Here is a 24,260-nt window from a genome sequence, read left to right as displayed (position 1 = left end):
TTTTTTTACATCAGCAGTACGATGGCTGTTTTCTTGGAAAACTCTGGGAACTAAAAATATCACCAAACTAAAAAGAGAGTGTCTGTAATTTATTTTACAAAGGATAACTGGTGGCCTCTCACAGTGTTGTCTGAATATGTAATGCAATGCTATCATTAACTTATCACATCATTACTATTAAGCAGTGGTGGTCTGAAGTCCCCATTTACTGCCTTCAAATACCGGGTATTGCTGTGCTGCTCTTGGACAAACCCAATGTGTTTATTGCTATTCCTGTTCCCACGTGCTCAGATGCACCGCACTACTTGATGCCAAGTTGTCAGCATTCACCCGAGCTCTCGGAAACACTCACAGCAGCTCAAAGACTGGCTAACTGGCACATTCAGCAATCAGCAGAGGGGAATCTCTCTTACTTCCTGCAGAGGAGGAAGCAGTCAGGAGGTGAGCTGAGGACATAGAGAACTCTGTGACCCTCCTTTACCACCACCACCACCACCACCACACCACCGGCATGTGGGTGGGTGGGTGGGTGTGTGTGTGTGTGTGTGTGTGTGTGTGTGTGTGTGGTGGGTGTTTATCTATGACGATTGTGTGCGTGCGGGCGGCCGTTGTGTTTGTGTTTATATCTGAAGTGCCGTGGATTCAGAGAAGCGAAGATAGCGATGGCCGCAGAGCTGAATTCCCTCTTTCAAAAGCTTTTCTCCCTCCTCTCCTCCATTTTGGCTTTCATCTCCGGCCCTTCCATCTTTAGCTGCAGAACATCAGACAGACTGCTTAGTTCTCAGACACACAGAGCGAGAAACAGACAGACAGACAGAGATGCAGAAAAAGACGGAGAGGTTTGTAGAACATGACTTTGTAGTCTGGCTGGGTGACAGTATTAAATCTGCCTGGCTGAGAGGTAGCCAAGCGTTGGATTATGATGCATCGCTCTTCCTAGTGTCATTATTTAACACACTGCTCTGGTGTCTCTAGTTCTCACACACACACACACACACACGGAACTATATGACAATTTATGTGGACCCCTTCCCTCATATTCAATCTGTTCAAACTGTGGTGCCAATAGTCACACACTCCAGCAAACCATGCCAATTAGGTTGACATACAATATTTATTTAGGTTCACAAAAATGATAAGTTAATTATCAGGTAGTCCACAAATATTGTGGGAATGGTCTCATACAGTCATACAAGGGGGGAAACATACATGAGAAACCATTTAGGAACAGGCCCACCCGGAAACGCTCTGATTTAACCAAATAAAGTATGAAGCATGGAAAAAGGATGAACTCAAACATTAGTTTAGTCTAAATAATAAAAAGGAAGTTGGTTATTTATTTATTATTATAGCCATAATTTTTTCCTAATCATCTTTTTAAAAAAAAAGACCTTCAGCTATTCAAAATATCTCTTTTTATTCTCTCTTCTTTTATCGAATGTAAAAATAATCCAAACAGGACAAACTAAAAAAGGGGCAAACCCTGCATTTTAAATATTGCCATATATCAGGGTCATCCCTGAACTGTCCCTCAGCAGTATCAATGGACCAGGGACTGGTCGAAACTAGAGACCTAAAAGTTGTAAAAAAAACCCTCTGTAGTACAGTATCTGAGGGTATATATATACTGTAAATCTGAAAGTAGTCTGTAGTGTCCCCAAATAGCCTGTGGTGGGCTCCCCCAAGCTGCCCCACACCCATTTTCTTCTTTTCTTTCTCATATCTAAAAAGACACTTTGCACTATTGCATTTCTTTTAACTTTGGGAATAACACCCACCACCCCACCCTCATCTTTAACTCCACCCCCTCCCATTTCCATGTCTCAACCTCATGTATGTTTGCTACAAAAGATGTTACACGTTATGAACACGTCATGCAAAGTGGCAATTCTGTTTACAAAGATGGAGTAGTCATGTTTTGTTTTTTTGTTTTCTTTTTTCAAATCTGTAGCGATTTAAGCTGTGTTTGATTCACTCTTTCCAAAAAAAAAAAAAAAAATCAGCCTTAAGTCCCACCCAAATTCAAAGCCACCTCCCTTAACCTCTCAACAAATACAGAACAATTAGCATTATAAAGATATTACATTAAACCATGATTTTTCATTTCTTCTTGTAATAACCCAAATCTCCAGAGAAAAGGTATACAGTGGACAGTTGTAGTCTGAGTCCAGGTTTAAAACTGTGTCAGGAAAAAGCCATTGCAGCAAGGATCAGTTAGCATAAACCAGAGTGGCTGCTGCCTTTAAGAAAAAACCTTTAAAAACGTGTCCTGTGTCGGCGGCGGCAATGGTTGGTTTAAGAAGAATCCCTGATTGGCTGAAAGAAGTCAGGTGACCACCAGGTGAGGTAAGAAAAGTCCCACCTTTGACGATGGGGATGACAGTATGGAGGTGTTTCCTCTAGATGCTAGTGTGTGTGTGTGTGTGTGTGTGTGTGTGTGTGTGTGTGTGTGTGTGTGTGTGTGTGTGTGTGTGAATATACAGATATATGTGTGCGTGTATACATTTTTGATTACAAACTTGACCACCCGCTCACATGCGTACACACTCACACGTGCGTGATGATTTTTGAGTCAATCTTAAACACTGCATTGCAAGTTCCTCTCTCCTCATGCAGCACAGTCAGATGCAGAAACACAGAACACCAGTGACAAAAAACACTGGCTGAAAAGATGAAAGAAAAAAAAACTAAACAAAAAACAGACAATTAAGTTTGCTGCCTTGAATGTCCTTGAACATCACATAGAATCCTTGGGCGTGACAATTTTTTTTTAATTTGTTTTTTTTTTTTAGTTCAATAATATTTCTCTTATCTATGCATTTACTTAGGAAAAAACTAACAAAGATTTCAGTTGCTCTCTTATTACTATGTGTGTGTGTGTGTGTGTGCGTATCTTTTTTTTCTATTTTTGTATTGATATTTGCATTGGTTTTCTCCTCTTCTTAAATTGTCCACGTTGAGTTTTTCTTGGTTTGCGTAGTTTCCATCTCTTTCCATATCCACCCGTCCAAAAAGACCAAAACCCATTTTTACCCATTATCAACCTCCCACCCTTCCCACCCTCCCCGCTTTCATAGCCCATTTCCTTCCCTCCCCGAGGTGGAAGGGGGGCTTTTCAGTCCTGTGCGGCCCTTCATCTCTCAGCCTCCATTGCTACACTAGCCTTCTGCTCGGCGCCTGTGTGCGCCCGGTTTCCCGTGGCAGGGGGGGGCAGGGGCTGGTGGGGGCTGCCTGAGTCCCCCAGAGTTGTGGAGGTTGCGCACATTAGGTATTTGGTGTTGGTGACTGTGCGCCCCAGCCGCCGACCTGGGGGGGCGGGGGAGGTGAGAATGGGGCTGCCACCACTGCTGCTGTTGAAGCTCTCGGACGCCTTCAGCCGCGAGAACATGGTCAACGCGTCCGGGAAGTTGGGGGGCGTCGCTGGTGTGTTGGCTGGGGTGCACATCTGGGAAAGAGGAAGGAAAGAGTGATTAATGCATAACCAGAATAGGAAACCCTGGAAGACAGCCTCAGTGAGATATTAGGAAGCCATAAATATTACATCTTAGTTTCACATTTCTTATGATTAGGTCCAGACTGTAAAGGAGAAATCCACCTTGTATACTCTGTTATATGCTTAGAATTTTCTCAACTGAGATGAGTTTAGTGATAAACTAGTCAATCAATAGAGATTTAATTGGCAATACTTTTTATAATCAATAAATTAAGTCAATTGTTAAAGAAAAATGCCAAACATTTGCTGGATCCAGTTTGTTATATTCCATCATTAACATGATTGTTTTTTGTCATCGTAATCTGAATATATCTGGTTTTTAGACTGTCAACTGGCAATGTGAAGATGGGCTCTAGACAAATTTGACAAACATTTTTCACTTTTTTTGACATTTTAGGAGCTGAAAAGAATTGTCAATTAATTGATTTGTGAATTAACACAAAGTTAATTAGCAACAGTTTTGATAAAGGATCTTTTAAGTAACTTTGAAGGCAAAAATGCAAAAATGCAACAAAAAAAAAAAAAAAACCCTGTTCCAGATTCTGAAATGAAAATACTGGCAAATCTTTGTGTTCTATGACAGCAAATGTATTATATTTGGGTTTGGCTCTATTCATCAGATAAAAGATTTCACTAAGGCTCAGAGATAATATGCGAATTATATCGTATTATTTTTCATTAAAATTTTTTATAGACTATTCATTACTAACAATCATTTAAGTCATTTTAATGCAAAAATGCCAAACATTCTCTGGTTCCAGTTTCTCCAGTGTGAGATTCACTGCTTCTCTCTGTTAATATCATTGTAAACTGAATATCTTTGGGTTTTGGACTGTTGTTGCTGTATGTTTAGAAAAAACAAGCGACATAAAGACGTCACCTTGGGCTTTTTTTTTTTTTTTTTTTTTTTTACTGTTTTATAACATTATAGATGAAAGCACTAATCAGTGAATTGTGACAATAATCAACAGATAAATCTATAGAGAAAACAATAGTTAAATGAGCGGACAACATTAAGTGAACTCGCTGCTTTCAGCTGTGCGTTATGTCAACTTGTAGGTTGACTGAGCAAAATGCAACGTGTCTTGTGACTGCACCACATTCTGTTATACTGAAACTACAAATCACTTGGTATCCCCTCCTCATGTAGAACAGATTTCTTCCACTCTGCTTATTGACTGTCACTGTAAAATGGTGAGCCTATGCACATTTGTGCTCTTTGATAACAGCTGAATGACATCAAAATCTGGCGTTAGTCAGTTCTACGTTCATCAGACTCCAATGCAGCTGCGCTAGAAAAATCTTGATCCTGCTGTGCTGTGTGCACTGGCCAGTAATCTTCATGTATAATGAACACACATCACCAAACAACATTATTCCAGAAATATCCATCACAACAAGCAGTTTTCAACAGTGTTTAAAAATGCACATATCCATTTAAAGGAGGCAAACTGTTTTGTATAACTGAAGGGAAACTTAGGGGAATCCCAGGCACTCTTTGCTTCCCCAGAGGCTCCCGATGATGACATTTAAGTCCTTTGTTTACATCCACTTCCTGTTTCAAGTACAATCTGATTTAGCAGACTAGATAACTTGGTCAGACTGAAAATAACAGCTAATTTTGCTTTGTGTTCACACACAAACAAGCAAAAACAAAGACGAACACACACCAAGTTTCCTTGGCCTTCTTCTATGCTCGGACCTGCTGCGACCCTCCTTTGTGCCAGCACTGTTATTGTTCTGCGTCCTGGAGTTCCTTTAGTGGCCCATCCCGAGCACACACACAACACACCTATGTGCCAAAAACAATACTGAACCTACCAGCTTGCAGCTAACAGGCCATGTGAACAACATGTTTGTCTCTTCAAATACAGTACGCCTTCATCATCATCGTCCTTACTAACACAGCTTCTCACCCACTGCTCCTGGCCCCACTTCCTCTTCTATGTCCTCGTCCATTTGTGACCAGGAAAATAACAAGCTACTGTATTCCACAGGGAAGCAGTAGTGGCGCTACGAGGCTTGCCATCTACAAATATGAGCCTGGGCTGAGAGGCTAACAGGGCAGGCACCTACATGGCAAAATAATCCTAAATCACCAGGCATAAGCGGTGGATGAAAACAGCTTGGCAACTCCAAGAATTAAGATTCTCCAAATAACATTTTGTACAGTTTTAGGTTTTGTATTTTAGGAATTTTCTGTAATTGGGAGGTATATGCTCCATGAATCAACTACTGGGAACGGCAGCTGCAGTCACACATGAACACTGCACAAAAATGTTAACATGATGAAAAGGAAGAAATGCTGGAAAACAACATTCCATTTGCTGACAACCAGATCTCAGGCTGACCTGTGGTATCTAATCTACCCTTGGCTTCGTCACCCACGATGCTCAGATTGTGGGGCGCAGCCTTAGCGCACCTGCAGCCTTCATAAAAACAACAGAGTGACAGCAACACAATTCCTCCCTTGGGGGTGTAATTTGACTACCTTGCCCCCTAAAAGTGCTGTGGCTTGCAGATTGATCCTGCAAATACACAGTCTGAGGCCGTGCTGAGCTGAGCCAGACCAAGCCTGGGGTTCTCAGAGTGGCACGCTGTTACGAAAGGTGATCGTGTCCACTGTGCACTCTGACAGGAAACACTGGCTCATGTCTCTGAGGCGGTTTCCTGTGGTAAAGAGACACCCTGGAATGCTGAAGAGACCTTTATGATCCTTCCTGTTCTTTGCGGGCAGTGGTGGATGTTACTGGTTGGATTTCTTAAACCTTGTGATCAGTTAGAGTCTGTATGAATGATACTGAGGTTGAAAACAATAGATGAGGCCTCCTGCCTTCTTGTTTACTGCCAAAGAATGGAAAATGAGCCAAAAAATGCTGACACGTGACCTTTCAGATTGTCCGCTGAGACCTTTGCATCTAACTAACTCATCCATAAACACATACACAGGTCAGCATGTATAAACACACACCTGCAGTCAGCTAAAATACTATACATTTCACTTGTACGGATTTATTTTGTGGCTTTTGATTCACATTTAACAGTAGACCAAAGCAAGCAAAATAAGAAAGGGAGGCTGACGATGTGTGCATCTCACACTCCTCCATTCATAAAATAACACCACACCTCTATAGTCATTTTCACATATGAACTCCAGACAATGTCCGGAGAATGCTCCAGAGTTGCCATGTCACACAAGTAGCACACAACCGGAGACTGTCCGTGCGAGACACGTTCTCACCTACTGGAAATATTCCCTTTGGCCTAGGTGAGAGGTGGTGCCTGGGTAAAGCATGTAGGAGGCAGGCAATGATTCAAAAAGTACACTTCTACTTCTTTTGGTTTTTTTTTTTTCTCAGGCACGGAATGGTTCCCAACCAGTGAATGGGGCCCCGACGATCGGACAGACGGGGCAAGGCCAAAAAGTACGCTGTGGAAATCGCAGTTTTTTGTTTACAGCACATAGCACGCATGATAGAAATGTCATCAACACGCCGACTCGCTCACCGTGGATTCTCCAGACAATTACCGGCTCTATTCAACATCGGCTCAATCAGACATTAAATGGATTTTATACTTGGGATCTGGCAAGATAAAGTCCATTTACTGTCAGGTTCAACTGATTTGGACATTTGCGTTAACACATACAGCTCCTCCAGGTAATTCCTAGAAAAGTTCAGCATTGCAGTGCTTGCGTCAAAGCAGCTTATGTGTCTGCATGCGTGTGTCTGTCTGTGCAGGGTACCTTGGACAGAGTAAGAGACCCAGACACTACTGACCCACAGGGAGGAGGTTCTGGTCCAAAGACACAGCAGCTGTGTTCTCTGCCAGGCGGTCAGAGTTCAGATCTGACTGCTTATCCGACACTGTCGCTGATAACAGCTTCAGCAGAGCCCAGAACTGTCAGCATCACTATTGTTACACTGGAACACCCACCCACATATATACAAAGAAACGACATGTCTTCCACTGCTAAACACATTATACACAAATATGGGATATATATTACATCTGCCATTATATATATTATGTATTTATGTATTTTCTAAAAGTGTTGTCTTTTAAGCCTACAATATTGGAGCACATGACCTGTCTGTTGTCAGAGCAGAGACCTGAGGTAAAAACTTCCCAGGATTTCCTACGCACAGATTAAATCACTGCTCTGGCGCAGCACACTGAGGACACAGGTTACTGTGTGTTTCCCCTTTGTGTATATGAAGCAGCCGAGTAGCAGATTAACTCTTGCTGCACTGAGGGAAGGACAGAAAAATACTCCAAGAGCTGCTGAGACTGGCTCTTGGACAACTGACGGGCACGTGGGCCTTCTGCAGTCACAACAAAAGGGTTAATAGCTCATTTCGCTAACTTTGTACACATGCACACACAGCCGCACAATGATGTAAAGAGTGTCTTCAGAAGGTTTGCGGTTGCATCACATATACATGAAGGCAATATGAGATGAGACCCACGTGAGTCTCACTGGAAGATATGTGTGGCGTGGGTATGGAACTGATATGAAGAAAGCATGCTCAGAAGAAAGATGTTTATTCAAGACAGAAAAATTATTCGATCTTAGTCAAAAGACACAAAAGTATGTACACATTTTTGTTTGCTCCATGTCATTGACATAGAAAGTTGAATTATTTTCTACTGCTCTTCTTACTTGGAACGACTCAAGACTTTAAGATAAAAACACAAACTGATTTTGTAAATATGAATAATGCACAAAAACTGAGTTGGCTGTTGACATATCAAACATTTAAATTAGCCAGTTATTTAGAGAAAGCCCAGTAGATGAGAAAAAAGCTCTTTGTATGGATAAATTTCTACCATTTCTTTTCTGTCTTATAAAGTGTCCAATTTTCTTGAGATTTTTCCACATAAAAAAAAAAAAAAATATATATATATTATATATATATATATATATATATATATATATATATATATATATTATATAAAAACATATTTGAGATTGTGGTTCAAGTTGGTTTTTATTTGAAAAAGGGGGGACTTGTAATCCCAAATTGTTGGCCTGAAATAGAAATGAAAACCTATAAAAATGATAATTCTGGCTCCATCATGGATAATCAGTCATGGACTATCTGTGTGCAAATTTTAGCTAAATTTACAGCAACTAGGCAAGTATGACTATGCATCAGTGCAGTAATGCTCACGGACATAGAGAGAGAGGTCTAGTGGGGTAAACTTGCTTTCAAATTGAGGTTACTGTGACACAGTAAATTGTCTACTTCTGGCCTCTTCTCCAAAACACTATAAAATGTAATCTGAGAAGAGCTAGCTCAGTAAACCCAGACAAATGCGTGGACTTTGTTAATTAGTCAACAAGCCTGCAGGATCATTTAGCAAAAAAAGTTACTAAAAATGATAATAATAATTTAAAAAAAATCAATTCCCAGTGAGAACAGCACAAAAACAACCACTCAAGTAATATCGGTCAGACAGTGTTTAGAAACACAAGCAGATGATAACAGCACTTGTTGTATCAAGGTGAGAACCTGCAATATGACAGATTGTGTGTGTAAATGCATGTAAAGGCAAATGAAACAGAAAGTGTGTTACAGCAGCCATTTTTGTCAAGATCTACAGATGAAGAGATGGGTAATAAAAGACAGCAAGAGGCAGTTTGTGTTCAAAACAGAGCCAACAGAGAGAGGTTGTCATGGGGACAGTTGTTATGAGGAAGCAGTACAGATCTCCTGTTGACGGGACGGGGCTGAGTCAGGCCTGGCTCTGTGGCCACAGCAGCCCGGCCCTGTCCGCCTTCTCTTCAAGTCTGTTTGCTGAGTCCAGCACGAGGAACGCATGGCTGACTGGCAGCGACCACTCTAAACATGCCTGGCCCGAGCCAGCGGTGAGGCTCCACAAACCTTAAACACTCCTCCGTTTGTGTACATACGTGTGTGTGTGTGTGTGTGTGTGTGTGTGTGTGTGTGTGTGTGTGTGTGTTTGTCCACAAACACAGATGAGCTGGAGTTATTTCCAGACTAACCGACCAAATTCCTTAGAAATATTAAGTGTGTATATGTGCCAGGCTGAAAAGAGAAGCTTTCTATCCTCTTGCATTTTTGTGCAGAGGGTCCAGGTAAGTCTCCTGACCCTGACTGACCTCCTCCATGTTACGTTTACCTCAGTACTCCTACCGCACCCACACACCCACACCCACACCCACACACACACACACACCCACACCCACACACACACACACACACACACACATCCACATCCACACACACACACACTAATCTCATTTCAGACTTTCTGGATGTTACCATCCAGCTGCCACAGGAATTTTAAGGACATTTTGGTGTAAATGAAATGTGATCTGCTTGTTTCCATTAATTTAGTTGAAAAATATAAATAGTCTTCCTTATTGACAGAAAATGTCATATTCAAGTAATAACATGCACATTACCTATGTCTAGTTCCAGCTAATGTTGGCTATGTTTCATGTTTTCATACAAAGAAATAAAGACACGAACAAAGGCACTTAAACAGGGGGGGATCACATGTTTGCCGATTACTGCTACTTTTTATTTATTAAGCTTTCACAATATCCAGCCACTTTTTTGACTGTTGTGAAATTAAACTGGCATCAACTCTAGAAGCCTCTTATTCAATGCTGATGGGTCTCACTGCTCATCTTATAGCAACATTAATGGAAAAAAAAGGCTTTTAACCTTAATCTAACTGTTCCTCTGAAACTGCTGAACAGAGGTGTAAAGCTGTGCAATGGTAAAATTGTAATCATTCTTCTCAAAACAAATAGAGGGAAAAAATAAAGAGTCTCAAGATATAAAGACGAGAATAACTATAAATTATATCTCTGCTTACTGGTGTTAAGTGCTGGATGTCTGGGAGGATGCTTCGGTTCCACTAGGATCAGGTCTGAACTAGTCTTGGGTGCATTCACATCAAGCATGTTGAGAGCAGTCTGAATGCATTTGGAAACATTCACTCTTTTCGTTTGGTTTGTTTGGGCATGTGAAAACAATGCCATTCAAACCTGGCAACACCGACAATGCAGGTCTTCTTCCATTTTGAAGAACACAGCAGTACAGCTTTTTGGACCTGACAATGGGATCTGAAAAGCTGACGTGAACCCCCCAAAAAATATCTTATGGGCTGAATGCTGAACTCCGATAGCTATGAAGTACTCGTAGATTGAAAGATTAACAAGATAAAGATAAACTGATGTCAAACTTGGCCTGAACATGATAAGTTATGTCTCCACAACATATTAAATTACCGGCAAAAAGCAGAGACAGGTCTGTCGTGTTTAGCCAAGGTTATAGGAATTGGAATTGGATATTTTGACCAAAACTATGTCCAGTAAACATGGTACTTGTGAGTCCATTCGATATCCAATTACTGACATTCAAGGCCTGACTTACTTGTAGTTTGGCAGTGTATAGGTAGATGAACCACAAAAAGATGCCACAAAATATAACTCTCCCATTTATGAATCATACAAAAGACATACTGTAAATGTGACTGCAGTCTAATACTGTTTCCTTACAGTCATTAATGTAAATGCAGGGCTGATTCTGACTGACACCCTGTAAGGACTGTGTAAATGAGGGCTAAATGGAAAAGAAAGGCAGATTAAAGTTAACAAAAGAAAGGGAGTGAATGCAGAAAACAGTGAAAGAAACAGGTGAAATCGGAAGGAAGCCTTACAGGGGAAGGGGGAGCTTTTGGTAAAACAGGAGTGATACAATATGGAAAGAGAAGTATTAGGAAAGAGAATAACAGAGAGAGGGCAGGCTGCATAGACCATTGCTACATTAACTGTACATGATTGTGCCTGCCTGTTAAATATTTTAAAAGAGAGTGCCCTTATGGTGTGTATGTAGCCTAGCACTGCTTTTTTTGTTTTCGAGCTGAAATTCTTCAGTTGAATCCCAATGCAACCATGACCCGCTAACAAGTGTAGCATGCAAGCTATGCTAACCACAACAGCGATATTAAGTAATTAATAACAATAATAACTGGATATACTGATAGTTACATGTGTATTTGTATGCTTGACAGGGCAAAATTAAATATTTGGATGCTTTTATTGCTACCTGAAATTGAATTAGACGAAAAACAAAAAACAAAGAAAAAATTTTAGAAAACAAATAAAGCCACCATATTTCTCCTTTGCATTAGACTGTATCAGTGGAAATGCACTATTTTGTATTAATGGACATAAACTATAAATAAAGCCGTTCTTATGTGGTGAAATTAAAACTATAATAACTAAGTGATGTTAATCATTATTAAGACCTTAAACTTTGACAAATAATTTAATCACCTTTTTTAACCTTTAAAAAAACCTGCAAATTCACTGTTTCAACAGAAGATTTGCCAATTTGGAATACATCGTAATAATACTTGTGCAAATGCTACACAGATGCCTGCGAAGGGAAAGCCCAACCTCGCACTCGCGTGGCAAAAGTGGTGACTCTCTTCTCTATGGAAAGTAAATAAGGTTTGTGCAAAAAGTTGCTAGTTTTGTCACTAGGTGCTTTTGTGAAAAAAAGTCCCAATAGGGGTCTGAAAAGTCAGTTAAGCTAGTGAAAAAGCTGCTAGGTTGGCAACACTGCCTGTAAACTTCCCCCGTAAGACGTATTAGAAACTGTATGCGCCAATTCATTTCAAAACAGCAACAGCCAATGGGGAAACTCCAACTGTCAGCCAGCTGACGAATGGTGTAATGGTTGCCCCACCGTTGCGATCCAGCCAAAAAAACAAAAAAAACAAAACAGAACTTCCACCTGTCTGTTTACCAACATCCTCTCCAAGCTGTGCATGGAAATCTGCCATTCCTTTACACATGTACTGTATGTTTGGCACTGGTTAGTGTCACCACAGTCACATCATACTGAAGCCAGACAAGTAGCTCTCTGTGTGTATGTTTTATTATCTCATCAGATAGCTCACCAACGTGGAGGTGACAGTCAGGTTTTTATGGTAAAGGCTGGATGTCAGAACTAGATGTTTCTTTCCCAAACAAAATGGAGGAGGCTGACAGGTGTGCTGCTGACCGTATCCTCCCCTCCCCTCCACACCCGACCCCTCACTCCTTCGACCTCACCCACCTTCTAGCAGCTGAGCCCAAGTCTGTGTGTGAGTTAATATTGTATACACACAGGGCCATGGCTGAATTTGAGCTCACGGGGGACTCAGTTGATCATTATCCAGGCTATGCTCTTTTTTCCTGTATATTCTGACACTGTACATTAATGAATGAGTAAGAACAGCAAAAAAGACAGAAGCTATGACTGAAGAAGAAAAGAAACAGAAAATGAAAGCAGCTTAGGACAGAAGATAGGAGAACTGGGACTGAGTGGAGCATGTAGTCTGTTGACCAACTGCACACACTGCACTGCTCACAACAATGACTATCAGGCTAACAATAGGTGTTCAGTGGCCCACTCGTATCTAGAAAAAGAGGTTTGGCCTGTCAACTGGTAACAGGCTGGCAACAGAAACTACTAGGTCAAAGGTCATCATGAGGGAGAACAAAACACGATTACGATGCAAACACTCAGCTTGCCAAAAGATATCTTTCTTAGGGATACACGTACACTCAGATCATATTTAGTTTTTCTTCACCTCACATGCAACACATTTGTTAGGTTTTCTAATCTGTGTCAATTTACAGTTTCAATCTGAACCACTGAACACTATCTGATAGGGATTTTATTTGAAATCTGAAATCAAAATTTCACAGTGTTGCTGTCACAAAAGGCAAACTCAGTTCTTCATTTGAGACAGAAGCATACAGAATCCTGACTGAAGCGTTTGCACCGAAGTCAAGAAATGCTAGGATGGAAAAAAAGACGAATCGTTGGCTGGTAGGAGATTTCTAAATTCAAAACTCAAAAGGCAAATGTGGCTTTCTCAAATCCAAAATGTCAGTTTATATTGTAATCAAATCAAATAAGTTATATCCTGTGTTAGGTGTCAGATCAGGGATCTCTCAAGTGAACTGCCCTGAGGAGCAGATTTGAGGGCGAACAAGATCAGTTGGGGACTGGTGAGGAGTAAAGGGCCATGAATGTGAGCCAGGAAAGCAGGAAGGGATGGACGAGGCTATGGAGGGTGACGACAAAGGGATAATAGGACGAGGTACCGGCGGGCCAGGTCTCAAGTCAGCCAATGTGAGCTGGGTTGCAGTGCGATAGCTAACCTGAGAAAACAGGCCAGGGAGACATAATGTGATAACGCTGTCTTTATGCAACAGACAAGGTTCCCATGTGCTGCTTGTGTTTCCTGAGCCATAGGCCTAACCCTTTGTGTGTCTTTGAGTGTACTCAGTGACTCCAAGAATCAGTGTGAAACCCAATCTAACTCCACCACTCATAAACACATCTGGTCCTTGCAGCCATCCCACATGGATTCCCATTCTCTGAGTCCCTTGAGCCAAAGTTCCTGTGTGTGTGTGTTTGCACTCATGGCTTTTTGTGTGTGTGGTTAGGGTTCTGGGAAGCTGTGCTCCTGGAAACATGCAGGGCAACACGCTGGAACATGCAGAGCACAGGCCAAGCCTCTTCAGATGCGGCGAACTGCTTGGCATGGCTGTACGACACACGGGTAGAAACACACACACACACACACACACACACACACACACACACACACACACACACACACACACACACACACACACACACGCTGACCCATTAACAACATTAACAATTCTAGACATGATTAACTCTGAAATCTGATACACACTGCTGCATGCACACCCAGGGTATTATAACTGCACACACATACTCATGAAATCAGATTCAAATACCCAAACACTGGGAGAAAATAAACTGGATATCACCTCATTCTGCACTTAATGACTTCTGTAAGTAAAGTCGGCAGCAAGACAGAGAGCACCTTGTCTGTATTGTGGCAGAGGCACAAAGCCACTCTGTCTTAACTCAGTTATTGTGTCTTCTAGTCAAATACCTGGCATTGCCCTGCTTATTAGTCTATTTCACCATTCGTGCTAGCCAAACACCCTTCCACACTTGTTTGCATCAATGCCTTACTGCCATCTAAGAAACAATCCAATTGTCTTTCATATACTTTAGTTAGCTTTTCTCAGTCTCTCATATGGTTTTGATACAGATAGAAGAAGATTGAAGTAAAGACAGAGAGAGAAATTGGAGCAGTAAGTCATTTGTGTTGTCACGCCACGATTTATGAAGGTAATTATACCTTCTCCCTTCTGTATGGGCACACCACACACTTCAAATCTCAGTCAGATGACATCTTACATGAATGAGAAAAGTTTGGATTTCTAAAAATCCTTTTTTTAGCCACACCCAGACACCAAAACCAAATGTTTGTAGTTACCAGAAACACACACACCCCAAACCCTCCTCCTTTCTCCTGGTGGGTGTTCATATTGCCAGGAAACAGCCTTTAAAACAACCTCACGCCCACTTTTATCACTTGCCCTGCAGTGCCCAATACTATTCTACTACGTCACTGTACCAAAGCAGTCGGAGCTTAACATTGCCCTTCATAAAATTCCCAGTTTCATTCACCTTATGTGTGATGCCAGTGACGAATGGCATTTACAGCACAATAAAAAAAAATGATCATTCAAACCATGAAGCCGTTTCATCATGACTCTGTGGGTTGCAGAATGTGGGCCAGGCTGGGTTGAGCTCGGCCGGAGGAGGAAACACTAAAAGTTCTTTAAATGGATATAGTTGAAGGTGACTTACAGCTTATATTTAGCTAACGGGCTCATTTAAATAATAATACAAAAAGGAAAAAGGCCAGAATCAGGACAATATTCCTTACAGAATAATTGGGTTTTGCAAGAGAGGTAGGGTGTTTCTTTTTTTTTTTTCATATCAGAGCGAGAACAAGAGGCAGACATAAAGTAAGAGTGAAGATATGATTCAATAGGGAAAGGAGAGTGTGAAATATTTCTTGAGGAGATTATTTTTTTTACCCCGACCTACTAAATACAGCATACACCACAGTCCTGACTTTACCGCATGGCTGGCACATGACGACCTCGCTGCAATTTCTTTATTAGCCATAACTCTGGCAGAAATTGCAAATGTAAACCAGGCTTTGTGGCTGTTATTTTGTTTCCCAGCCTAGTCACATGATGGGGGTCACATGCTCCCAGCCAGCAGTGGAAGTCATCCAGCTGAGCTACTTCCTCCTCTGTGGTCACATGAGGATTCATTCACTTTATTCTGGCTGTATCTGCCCCACATGGAGAGATATAGATCCTGGAAACACTGATATTGGTGAAAGCATACAGGGAAGTGTCAGTGTATTTCCTACCAAAATCACAAAGACATTTGAAGACAGGTAGTAGTTATACTGTCCAGATTAGATCCCTCAAAAACCATGATAAGTGGAAAAATTTCCCAAAGTTGCTCATGCACACAAGCAAGTATGTAGTTCCAAGGAAATCTTTCTTTTGTATACAAGAAACCATTTTAGGTAGTTTTGCTTACAAATAACTAGTGATTTTCTGTCTATTATTATTCTGCATTGAGGTGACAATGCAAACATGGAAGAGCATTTTGACAGCTTGCATTTCAACTGTGTAATGAGATATTAGTTTTTCTTAAAAATAATAATTTAAAAAAATAAGTCATGTATTATTCCATGCACACTACAATCTAATATGTACATATTATCTTAGCCAGTAACATGTTGTTCTAGATGGAATCTTTATTAATCAGTGAAATAGAAAAATACATTAGGGTGTGGTGTATATTTCACAATGTGACTGATATTTAAGGGAGAGCGGAGTACAGCAGCAATGTCATTCAATTTCTTTATTCTATTCATTATAACATAACATTGTGTATATATTTGAACTAGCCAGTAATGGTTTTACATTCGATTTGCTGTCATTTAGGTTGGGAGCAACGTTTTAACATCTAGAAAAGACGACAGTCACTGAGGAAATGTAGGCCAACGTTTATAGCAGGGTGCACGAGAGTTATAGTACAGGGCTCGAAACTAACTTTTTCACCACCTTCCTAAAACTGTTCTGAAGCATATTTCTGTATGTTTGTTTATATTTGTTGTGTAGCCAATCAAAACGATCAAACACATTAAAAAAATAATAACAACTTTGTTCACTCGCACCATCTACCAAGTGACTAGAAATTGGCAACAATGTGATGGAGCTGAGATTCTGTCCCACCCACTACTATCTCATTAAACCGATAACAATTATCACAAAATGCCAGATAATTAGCCCGATTAATCAGTCGGCTGATTAATCAGTCAACCACTAGTAGCGAAGGGGGGTGGTGCAAGAGGAGTGACAGTGTACAAAGTTAAAAAAAAGAGACAGTGTGCTGTGTTTTTAGTTATACCAGCCCCCTTCTGCTGTGAAAGGGTCCATTTTCGGTCGTTGCAATCGTTGCATCCGGTAGGAATGTGGTGTGGTTGCAGTGTTTGTGTGGGCAGGGTGTGTGTGGAGGAGAAAACTGGGAGTAGACAGGGAGGGGTTGCACAAAACACAGAGCAGAGGTTGGACTGAGCTTAGGGCCCGGGTGTCCATCATGAAACACAGATGTAAGCTTTGATGACTTCATTCAAAAACACAGAGATAAACAGACAATCTTCTCAAGGCAACATTCACATGTGGCTGTATGGCTCTCACTGAAACACATACAGTGTAAATAAATGCATGAAAGCAAAAACAAACAGTCTTAAATGTGTGCCTGTGCAGAGATTGTAGCTCTTTTACATCGTGTACAAAAGCGAAGGCACTCCCCTAGTTCAAGGATTGTTAGTAAAAGAAAATAATAATGATGAGAGCTGTAGCTAAATCCACCAGCATTTAGAGCATTATACAAGACTGTACTGGTCAGCGGACCTACAAACCTCACTATCTGATATTTGATACAGGGTATAAACAAATGATGTATTAGAAAAGCACACGTAAACAAGATCAGACTTGACATATCTTACAAGTTGAATGCTAACCACTACAAATCCTCGCCAGACAAGCTTTGTTTGGAGATAAAATGTATTTATCAAACAACAGCACTTCTGTATCCAAGATGGTTTCTCTCCCATTATGCCAAACTTAGTAGGGAAAGTCATTTGTGTACCCCACATTCAGCCTCATACATTGTGTTTGGTCCTCAGAAACCATAGCATAAACCAACTCATTGAGCAGCATCCAAAAACTAACTGGCCTACATGGCATCCTAAGCTGTCTGGCATCCAAGAACTGCATGTCTACAGGCTATCTGCTGGGGCCACTGGGGTTGGGGTGAGGCCTCTAGCCAAAATAGCATCTCAAGGATGAGTTCAGTTTCTGTTGTAACACAGAAAACTGACACTATGTTATGTATAACAGAATTGTAATTTAATGTTGTTTGTGTTTACTCTAACCTTAAGAGAGAACGAGCATAGGAGAGACATAAAGAAAGAGAAAGAGAGAGAGAGAGAGCGAGAGAGAGCGAGAGAGAGAGAGAGAGAGAGAGAGAGTTAAGAGTGATAGCGAGAGCAAAGTGGATTAGATTTGTATACCAATGAACATTGTGGCCAGATAAGCTGCAGGACGGTTGGACACGCTGCCCTACTGTAGTACTGCTGTGACTCACATACAAACACCCACTCTGTGCATGCACAAAATACAAATGCAAGCATGTAAAGTACGCAAGCAAAAACAGAGACGCACGCACATGCCAGCATGTGCAAAAAAGGGAACGTCAATTTGTGATTATGCAAGAACATGCCTATAACAATAACACCATAAACACACATAGGTGCTCTGTGTTCTGAATTTCATTATCCAGTGTCTGCAGCAATTGAGCTCAGCCCTCTTTGGCAGACAGCTTACTCTCTAAATTAAAGAGACACATTTCATAAGCTACATAGCGGACCGAGATGCTCTTATTTATTGATCTGAAAATACAGGAGGTCTGGCTTTCTTTCTTATAATACAGCTGTGATAAAAGTGATTCATCTAACTATGAGCCATTTCTATGCTGACTGGCAATACTGCACTAACCCTGAGTATATAAAAGGCACACACACTCACGCACAAAGCAATAAGAATCAAGTCATCTTTTTCCCCCGATCTCTCTCCCTTTCCTCTAGAAATGCAGGGCTGAAATGTTTAGTAATTTGATGACAGCCTTTGCTGCACAAACAGTCAGCCAAACACACACAAACAGAGAGTGAGCTTTGACAGACAGCTAAAATAAATGATCAACAATTTCATCCAAAATCCCCTCACATCCATGTCAGGCTCTTCCAGAGGGCAGCTGTTGCTGGATGCTGCCATGCATGCAGCTGCAAACAAAGGCTTGTGTGCTGCCAAAGTGGGCTGCTGCTAAAAGCCCAAATACTGCTAGTGTTTCATAATGTCCAGTCCCTGTGTGTGTGTGTGCGTGTGTGAGGAGAGTCTCCCACCGCCCTAACGCCTTCCAGTTTACTCCTCTCTGATTTGTCTGCACCTAAAAGTCTCCAATGTGTGTCATGTCGGGGGCAGTAACAACCCAATCGGGGCAAAACATCCAAATTACCCAAGGCAATTGCAACAGCACAAGGGTCTATCTGTGAGAGGTAGCTGTCCTCTTCCTGAGAAGAGACTTTTTTTTCCTCTCTTGCCCATAAACTGAGGAGCCCTTCCTTCTTTCATGCACCTTAGTTGATACAATGACAAATGAGGAATTTCATATACCTACATTTATCATTCCCACTCCCTTTCTCCCACCCATAAACACACACAAACACACACTCTTTCCCTCTCTCTTTCAGCGTGGCTGCTGCAGCTGCATGCCTGCCTGTGTGTTTATTTCTGGAAGCTCACAACATGGCCGACATGTGCTTTGTTATTGTTAGTACAACATCATCCCTCTTGGCCTATAAGGGCTGTTTTTCGCCCCCCATCCCACCCAATACAACATAGATACCTTAAAGAAATACCATCTTAAAATTACTTCTGATATCATTTAATAAATAGGACAATGAAGAGTGTAAAAAGTATGTTATCATAACCCCCTCCTCCTTGCACTCACCATTTGATGATGATGGCCATATGGAATATTTGTTTCTTGAAAAAAGGCACTGAGGGCAGTCTACGATAAAAAACAGAGACAGAGATTTATTGTATTTTTTGTGCCATTTTTGTACGTGTCAGACAGGAGCATCGAATAACGGCTAAAGGCAAAGAATTGGTCCGAACGTCGACATAAACAAAACCCAAACAAGACAACGAGCTCGCGGCGGACACACATGAAATGTACGAGCTAAATCTATATTCGGCTCACCGCAGACTAAACAGTGTATCAAACTACTGTTTTGTAGGCTAGTCGATACAACACGGCGGTCATCTTTATTGCGTAATAGCACTCGCTGGCCTCGCCTGTTCACCGCTGTCATGTGTCGGATTATAGTATTTAATCTAGAGTAAAGTCTAATTGGATATGCTAGCTGTGCGCTTCGCCCTACTGCATGACTGTGTGTCCCCTACTAATTTAGTCCGGCTAAAGCACAGATATATCTACTTTAAATACAGCAAAAGTTCTGGCTTGAAAGTGGACCGACTCCTGGCCACATAAAACGGGCAGACGGCTAACACTAACGCTTTGTTTTGCGTTGAATTACAACATCTTAAAAAGTGGCGAGAGGCGGACAGGCAAGCCCCAGTCAAAACTAACGGTCGGTCAGACATAAACATTAGCCGTGTGGCTGGGGACACCCTGCCGACTCTAACGCTGAAGCCTTATCATTTTCTTTTTTCTTGTACCTCGAACTGCCAATGTGCCGCTTGCAAAAGCTGCTTCGCCTGGTCTGCCGCACAACCCGCCGTCAGGACGAACTGGTTAATCATGACTTGATGTTTGAGTTCATCCATTTTCGACGAAGCCCGTGTCCTACTCGCGGCGGCTGGCTCTGAAGCAGACTTTCGACCGTTTTTCCTCTCTTTCTTCACTCTAGTTGTATTCCGTCCCTCTGCCTCAGTCGTCCACCATTACAGCCGGTTGAGCAAACACAAATATTTACTGTAGGAGCGGTAGTGGAAGGAACATTACGTGATTGACAGAAAGACGCAGCCAATCAAGACGGAGCATCGCCGGTGGGATTTGTATGCTGCGAGCGGAGAGTCTCGTATCGGCGTGTCTTTAGCCGTCTGTTGAGGGCTAATTTTGATACTCAAGGATACATTAATAGAAAATACTTCATCGCAGCGAGTGTTTTTAAAACGACGGCACACGTGTGGCATTGAAATCGCCACAAGGGAGTTAAATCCCCACTCAAGGAATCCCAGAAAGGGTTTGTTTTGGACTACAACTCCCGCGAGAACGCGCTTTGTTTGTAAAGCTCCAGTAGGCAGACTTTTGTGAATGACAGCCGCTCTCGTCCAATTCCCAGGCGCGCTGTGTCACTATCTTGCCAAATATGGTAAACAAATCCACCATCGCCAATTACATCGCTCGGAGTTAAGTTAGGGACAGCCGACAGCCATGGGTGCACATTTAGAAGCGTCGTGTCTAGTCTGTGTACCTCTTCTCATAAAACTATCACTGTGTGTGTGTGTGTGTGTGTGTGTGTGTGTGTGTGTGTGTGTGTGTGTGTGTGTGTGTGTGTGTGTGTGTGTCCTATCAGTGCTGCTGTTTATCTGCACACACCGGTGCGGACTGCGGCGGTACTGCAATCCTTTTTCTCATCCCCATTTCTCCTTTGTTGTGGTAACAGGTTGAGCATAGGCTTTCGTCGATGGGTCGCAGGGCGAATTCAATTTGAGCTTGCTCAAGGACACTACAGCAGGCTAGATACCGCGTGACACAAGGTTTTAAAATAGAGAATGCGGGCTATTATGCCCGTCAACCCCCATCTTAATCCAGATGGTCATTAGGACGCATATTAACGATTGAACTATAAACTACTGAAAGTAACGGGCATATAATAACGAATGAATAAACAAAATAGGGCCATTTATTCGTTTTAATGCCATTCGGTAGTCTATATGATAAAAAAAAAAAGAGGATGCAGCCATTTGTGGTTGCTTAAACAAAGGTGGTACCTGAGAGACAATGAATAATCAAGAGTTACGACGAGATTATTATTCTTGAAATACTCCCCTTGGTTTATTAGATGTGAGAATACCTTGTTTCCGTCAAAGTCAAAAACCATAAATCCCTTGCTTTTCCTTTTACAAACACTCAAGTGGGCGGATGGTCAGTACAGGATATATATCTAGGTTTCTAATGCTACGGTTGTGGAGCAGGGGCAGTGTGTAAAATGAGCCCTCAGATAGCTCGGGACCGTGGGTAACTGTAAACATTGTTTTATCAATGGCATGTTCGAGGAGGATGGAGGAAAGATTGGAAATAGAGACGCCTGCTGGTGAAAGGCAGAACCTGAAAAAAAAAAAACATTCACTTTAACGTTGAAAGAATTTGAGGTCATTGACATCCATGGTAATAAAATCATATTTATGCATTATTCTAAAACTTGGAGGTTTCACAATGCATATTTATAGTCAAGCGTGACATTTGACGCTCTGCCTACTACTCTAGTTTTATGTTACTTCCAGCCACATTGGTGTAATTTGTCGGCACTTACCATGGCTTAAGACACTACAAGACCTTTTCATCAAATCAAAGGGGGAAACATTAAAAAACTGATTAGAATTAGATTACACTTCCAGAAAAGCATGCTGTATTTTTTCGATTGTTAACCAGCTCAAACTACAGATTGTGGTTATAAAAAGAAAACAGTTTTGAGTGTCACATGAATGTGATGCTCAAATAAGTGACGAAATGTCCATAATGAAAATCCCAATGTCGTAGACAAGCAGTGCAGGTGTACCAAAATGTCAAAACAATTCCCTTAGAGGTGTAATTGGAATTAAAACCATGAAGCGTTTTCCTTGCCTTCATGTAGTGGATCGAAATTTAACTTGCTAATTTTTTAACACTGTGTGATAAAGCACAGATCAAACTAAAGAGGTAAAAATAACATTTTAAACCTACAATACATCAAGGGAGTATTCAGGACCTCTAACCTTTGTACAGATTAGTTTAGTGACCACTGTCTAGTAAGTCTAAATATCTTTGTATGTTCTTCAGCTGGGCCTCCACCTTTCCCCAAAAATGTATTTGTGAGCTTCGCAGTTTTGTAGCCAAAGGACATGAATTTAGGGACTCTCTGAATTAAAACCCTTGTGAATGTTAACGGTGCTATTAAAAGAGATATATAACCGGTGTATCAGTCCCCAGCACCCTCTTTAAAACCATTAGATGTACTGTAGCCATACTGTATGTGTGCTTAGTTCCTGCTGAAGGACAGCGTGAAGCCTGGCAACAATAAGAACAGCTGTTCAAACATTTACCCGTCTCACCAGCAAACCCTTTGTCAAGAACCTGAACAAACCTGGAGACATTTTAAAAATCAAGCCTCCTTGACGGGATGCAACAGCTGGCCTGACATGTCTCGGTTCTTCAAGTGTTGCAGAATAGGTTTCGCCTCTCATCCTTCCCGGTGCCCTACACTGAATGCCAGCCCTTGTCAGCCTCCGCACTCCAAATCTTTAACCTCAGCAGATGTGTCGATAAAATCTGTTTGGAGAGGAAGAGAGATGGCTGGCACTGCGCACTGTATGAAATATCCTCAGGCTTTTGCAGCAAGAATCATCATTAACACATGTGAGCCACAGCTCCTGTAAAATTACTCGAGTAGAGGCTTTTTCCTTTCATCCCAAAGTCATTCAGTGGCCATGAGTGTTTCAGTATGCCATGTTTGACTCACACCAGATGTTGGATTTGTTCAGGAAGTGGCAGCTATGTGTCCCATATAGACATCAGTGACCACTATACCAAGCAAAGATTATATAATTATCAAGTTAAAATACACATCTTTCCAATCACATGCCTGGGGCAATAGCATGCGTAGAAACTTTTGGTGCAAGAGTTTTAATAAACACAATTGTTTTTGGGGATTGGGGCACTGGGGCCAGGGCCTATTGTAAAAGGTGTTACTCGGGAAAGGGCTCAAACAGCATGAAGTTGTGACATGTGATTTCAGCCAGATTATAGTGGCAACATATCTGGAATGAAAGGGAGAGGTTTGATTTTCTGAACCCTTGTGCCGTCTGTACTCACCACGTTTCACAAGATTTAATGCAACACATTCTCTACATGTGTGTTGCCCGTGAGTTGCGTCTAATTAAAGAGATCTAATGAATGGTTCTATCGTTGTGAAAAGTTTAATTCAACTACAAATCTTCACGCTTTACACGCCCACGCCCTCCTCTTTCATATTCATCAATACTCTATGTCTTCACATACAGTATACACTCCATGGCTACACAGAATATTACAGTAAGAGCTGATTGCAGTGGTTGCAGTTTAATGAGTTTGGTAGAGCTGCCTGATTTATGACATAAAAGTACATTACCCACAGCGCTATCGGGGGACATGCATGGTACATCCATTGTGTGAAAAGCAGCCAGGTGAAAAAAAAAAAGGCCAGTACAATGAAGACTGGCTCAGAGTTGACATGCAGCCTTGAGGGATCCTATGGCCTGCTCACATACACCCCTACAGGAAACAAGCAGGGCTTTCTTCTGGTTGCAGGACATCTTTCTCAGCTTCAGGGCCTCCGTTCTGCCTGTTATACCAGCAGGTGAGTGCCCCGACTGGCGGTTCATCCCGCCTTGGTGCACCTGCAGTGCCGTATTAATCCACTGTATGGCAGTGTTTCCCCACGAGACACATTGGCTCTGCCATGGATTTCTGCAGACGCAGAATAA

At 41.7% G+C, this 24,260-nt stretch overlaps 1 protein-coding gene across 1 annotated transcript; it reads right to left on the bottom strand.

Moving 5' to 3' along the window:
* Positions 1-672: 672 nt before the first annotated feature.
* Positions 673-20,655, bottom strand: ubald1a (UBA-like domain containing 1a). Its single transcript, XM_040134359.1, is given in 5 exon segments — positions 673-3,198; positions 3,201-3,328; positions 3,330-3,445; positions 19,522-19,581; positions 20,253-20,655. Coding segments are annotated over 5 exon segments (477 nt in total). The 5' UTR covers positions 20,361-20,655; the 3' UTR covers positions 673-3,133.
* Between the last annotated feature and the right edge of the window lie 3,605 nt (positions 20,656-24,260).

Source organism: Xiphias gladius, chromosome 9 (assembly GCF_016859285.1).
Source record: "Xiphias gladius isolate SHS-SW01 ecotype Sanya breed wild chromosome 9, ASM1685928v1, whole genome shotgun sequence".
Classification (NCBI taxonomy): Eukaryota; Metazoa; Chordata; class Actinopteri; order Istiophoriformes; family Xiphiidae; genus Xiphias; species Xiphias gladius.
Note: the sequence above shows the minus strand (reverse complement) of the source record. Positions and strands in the feature narration are given on the sequence as shown.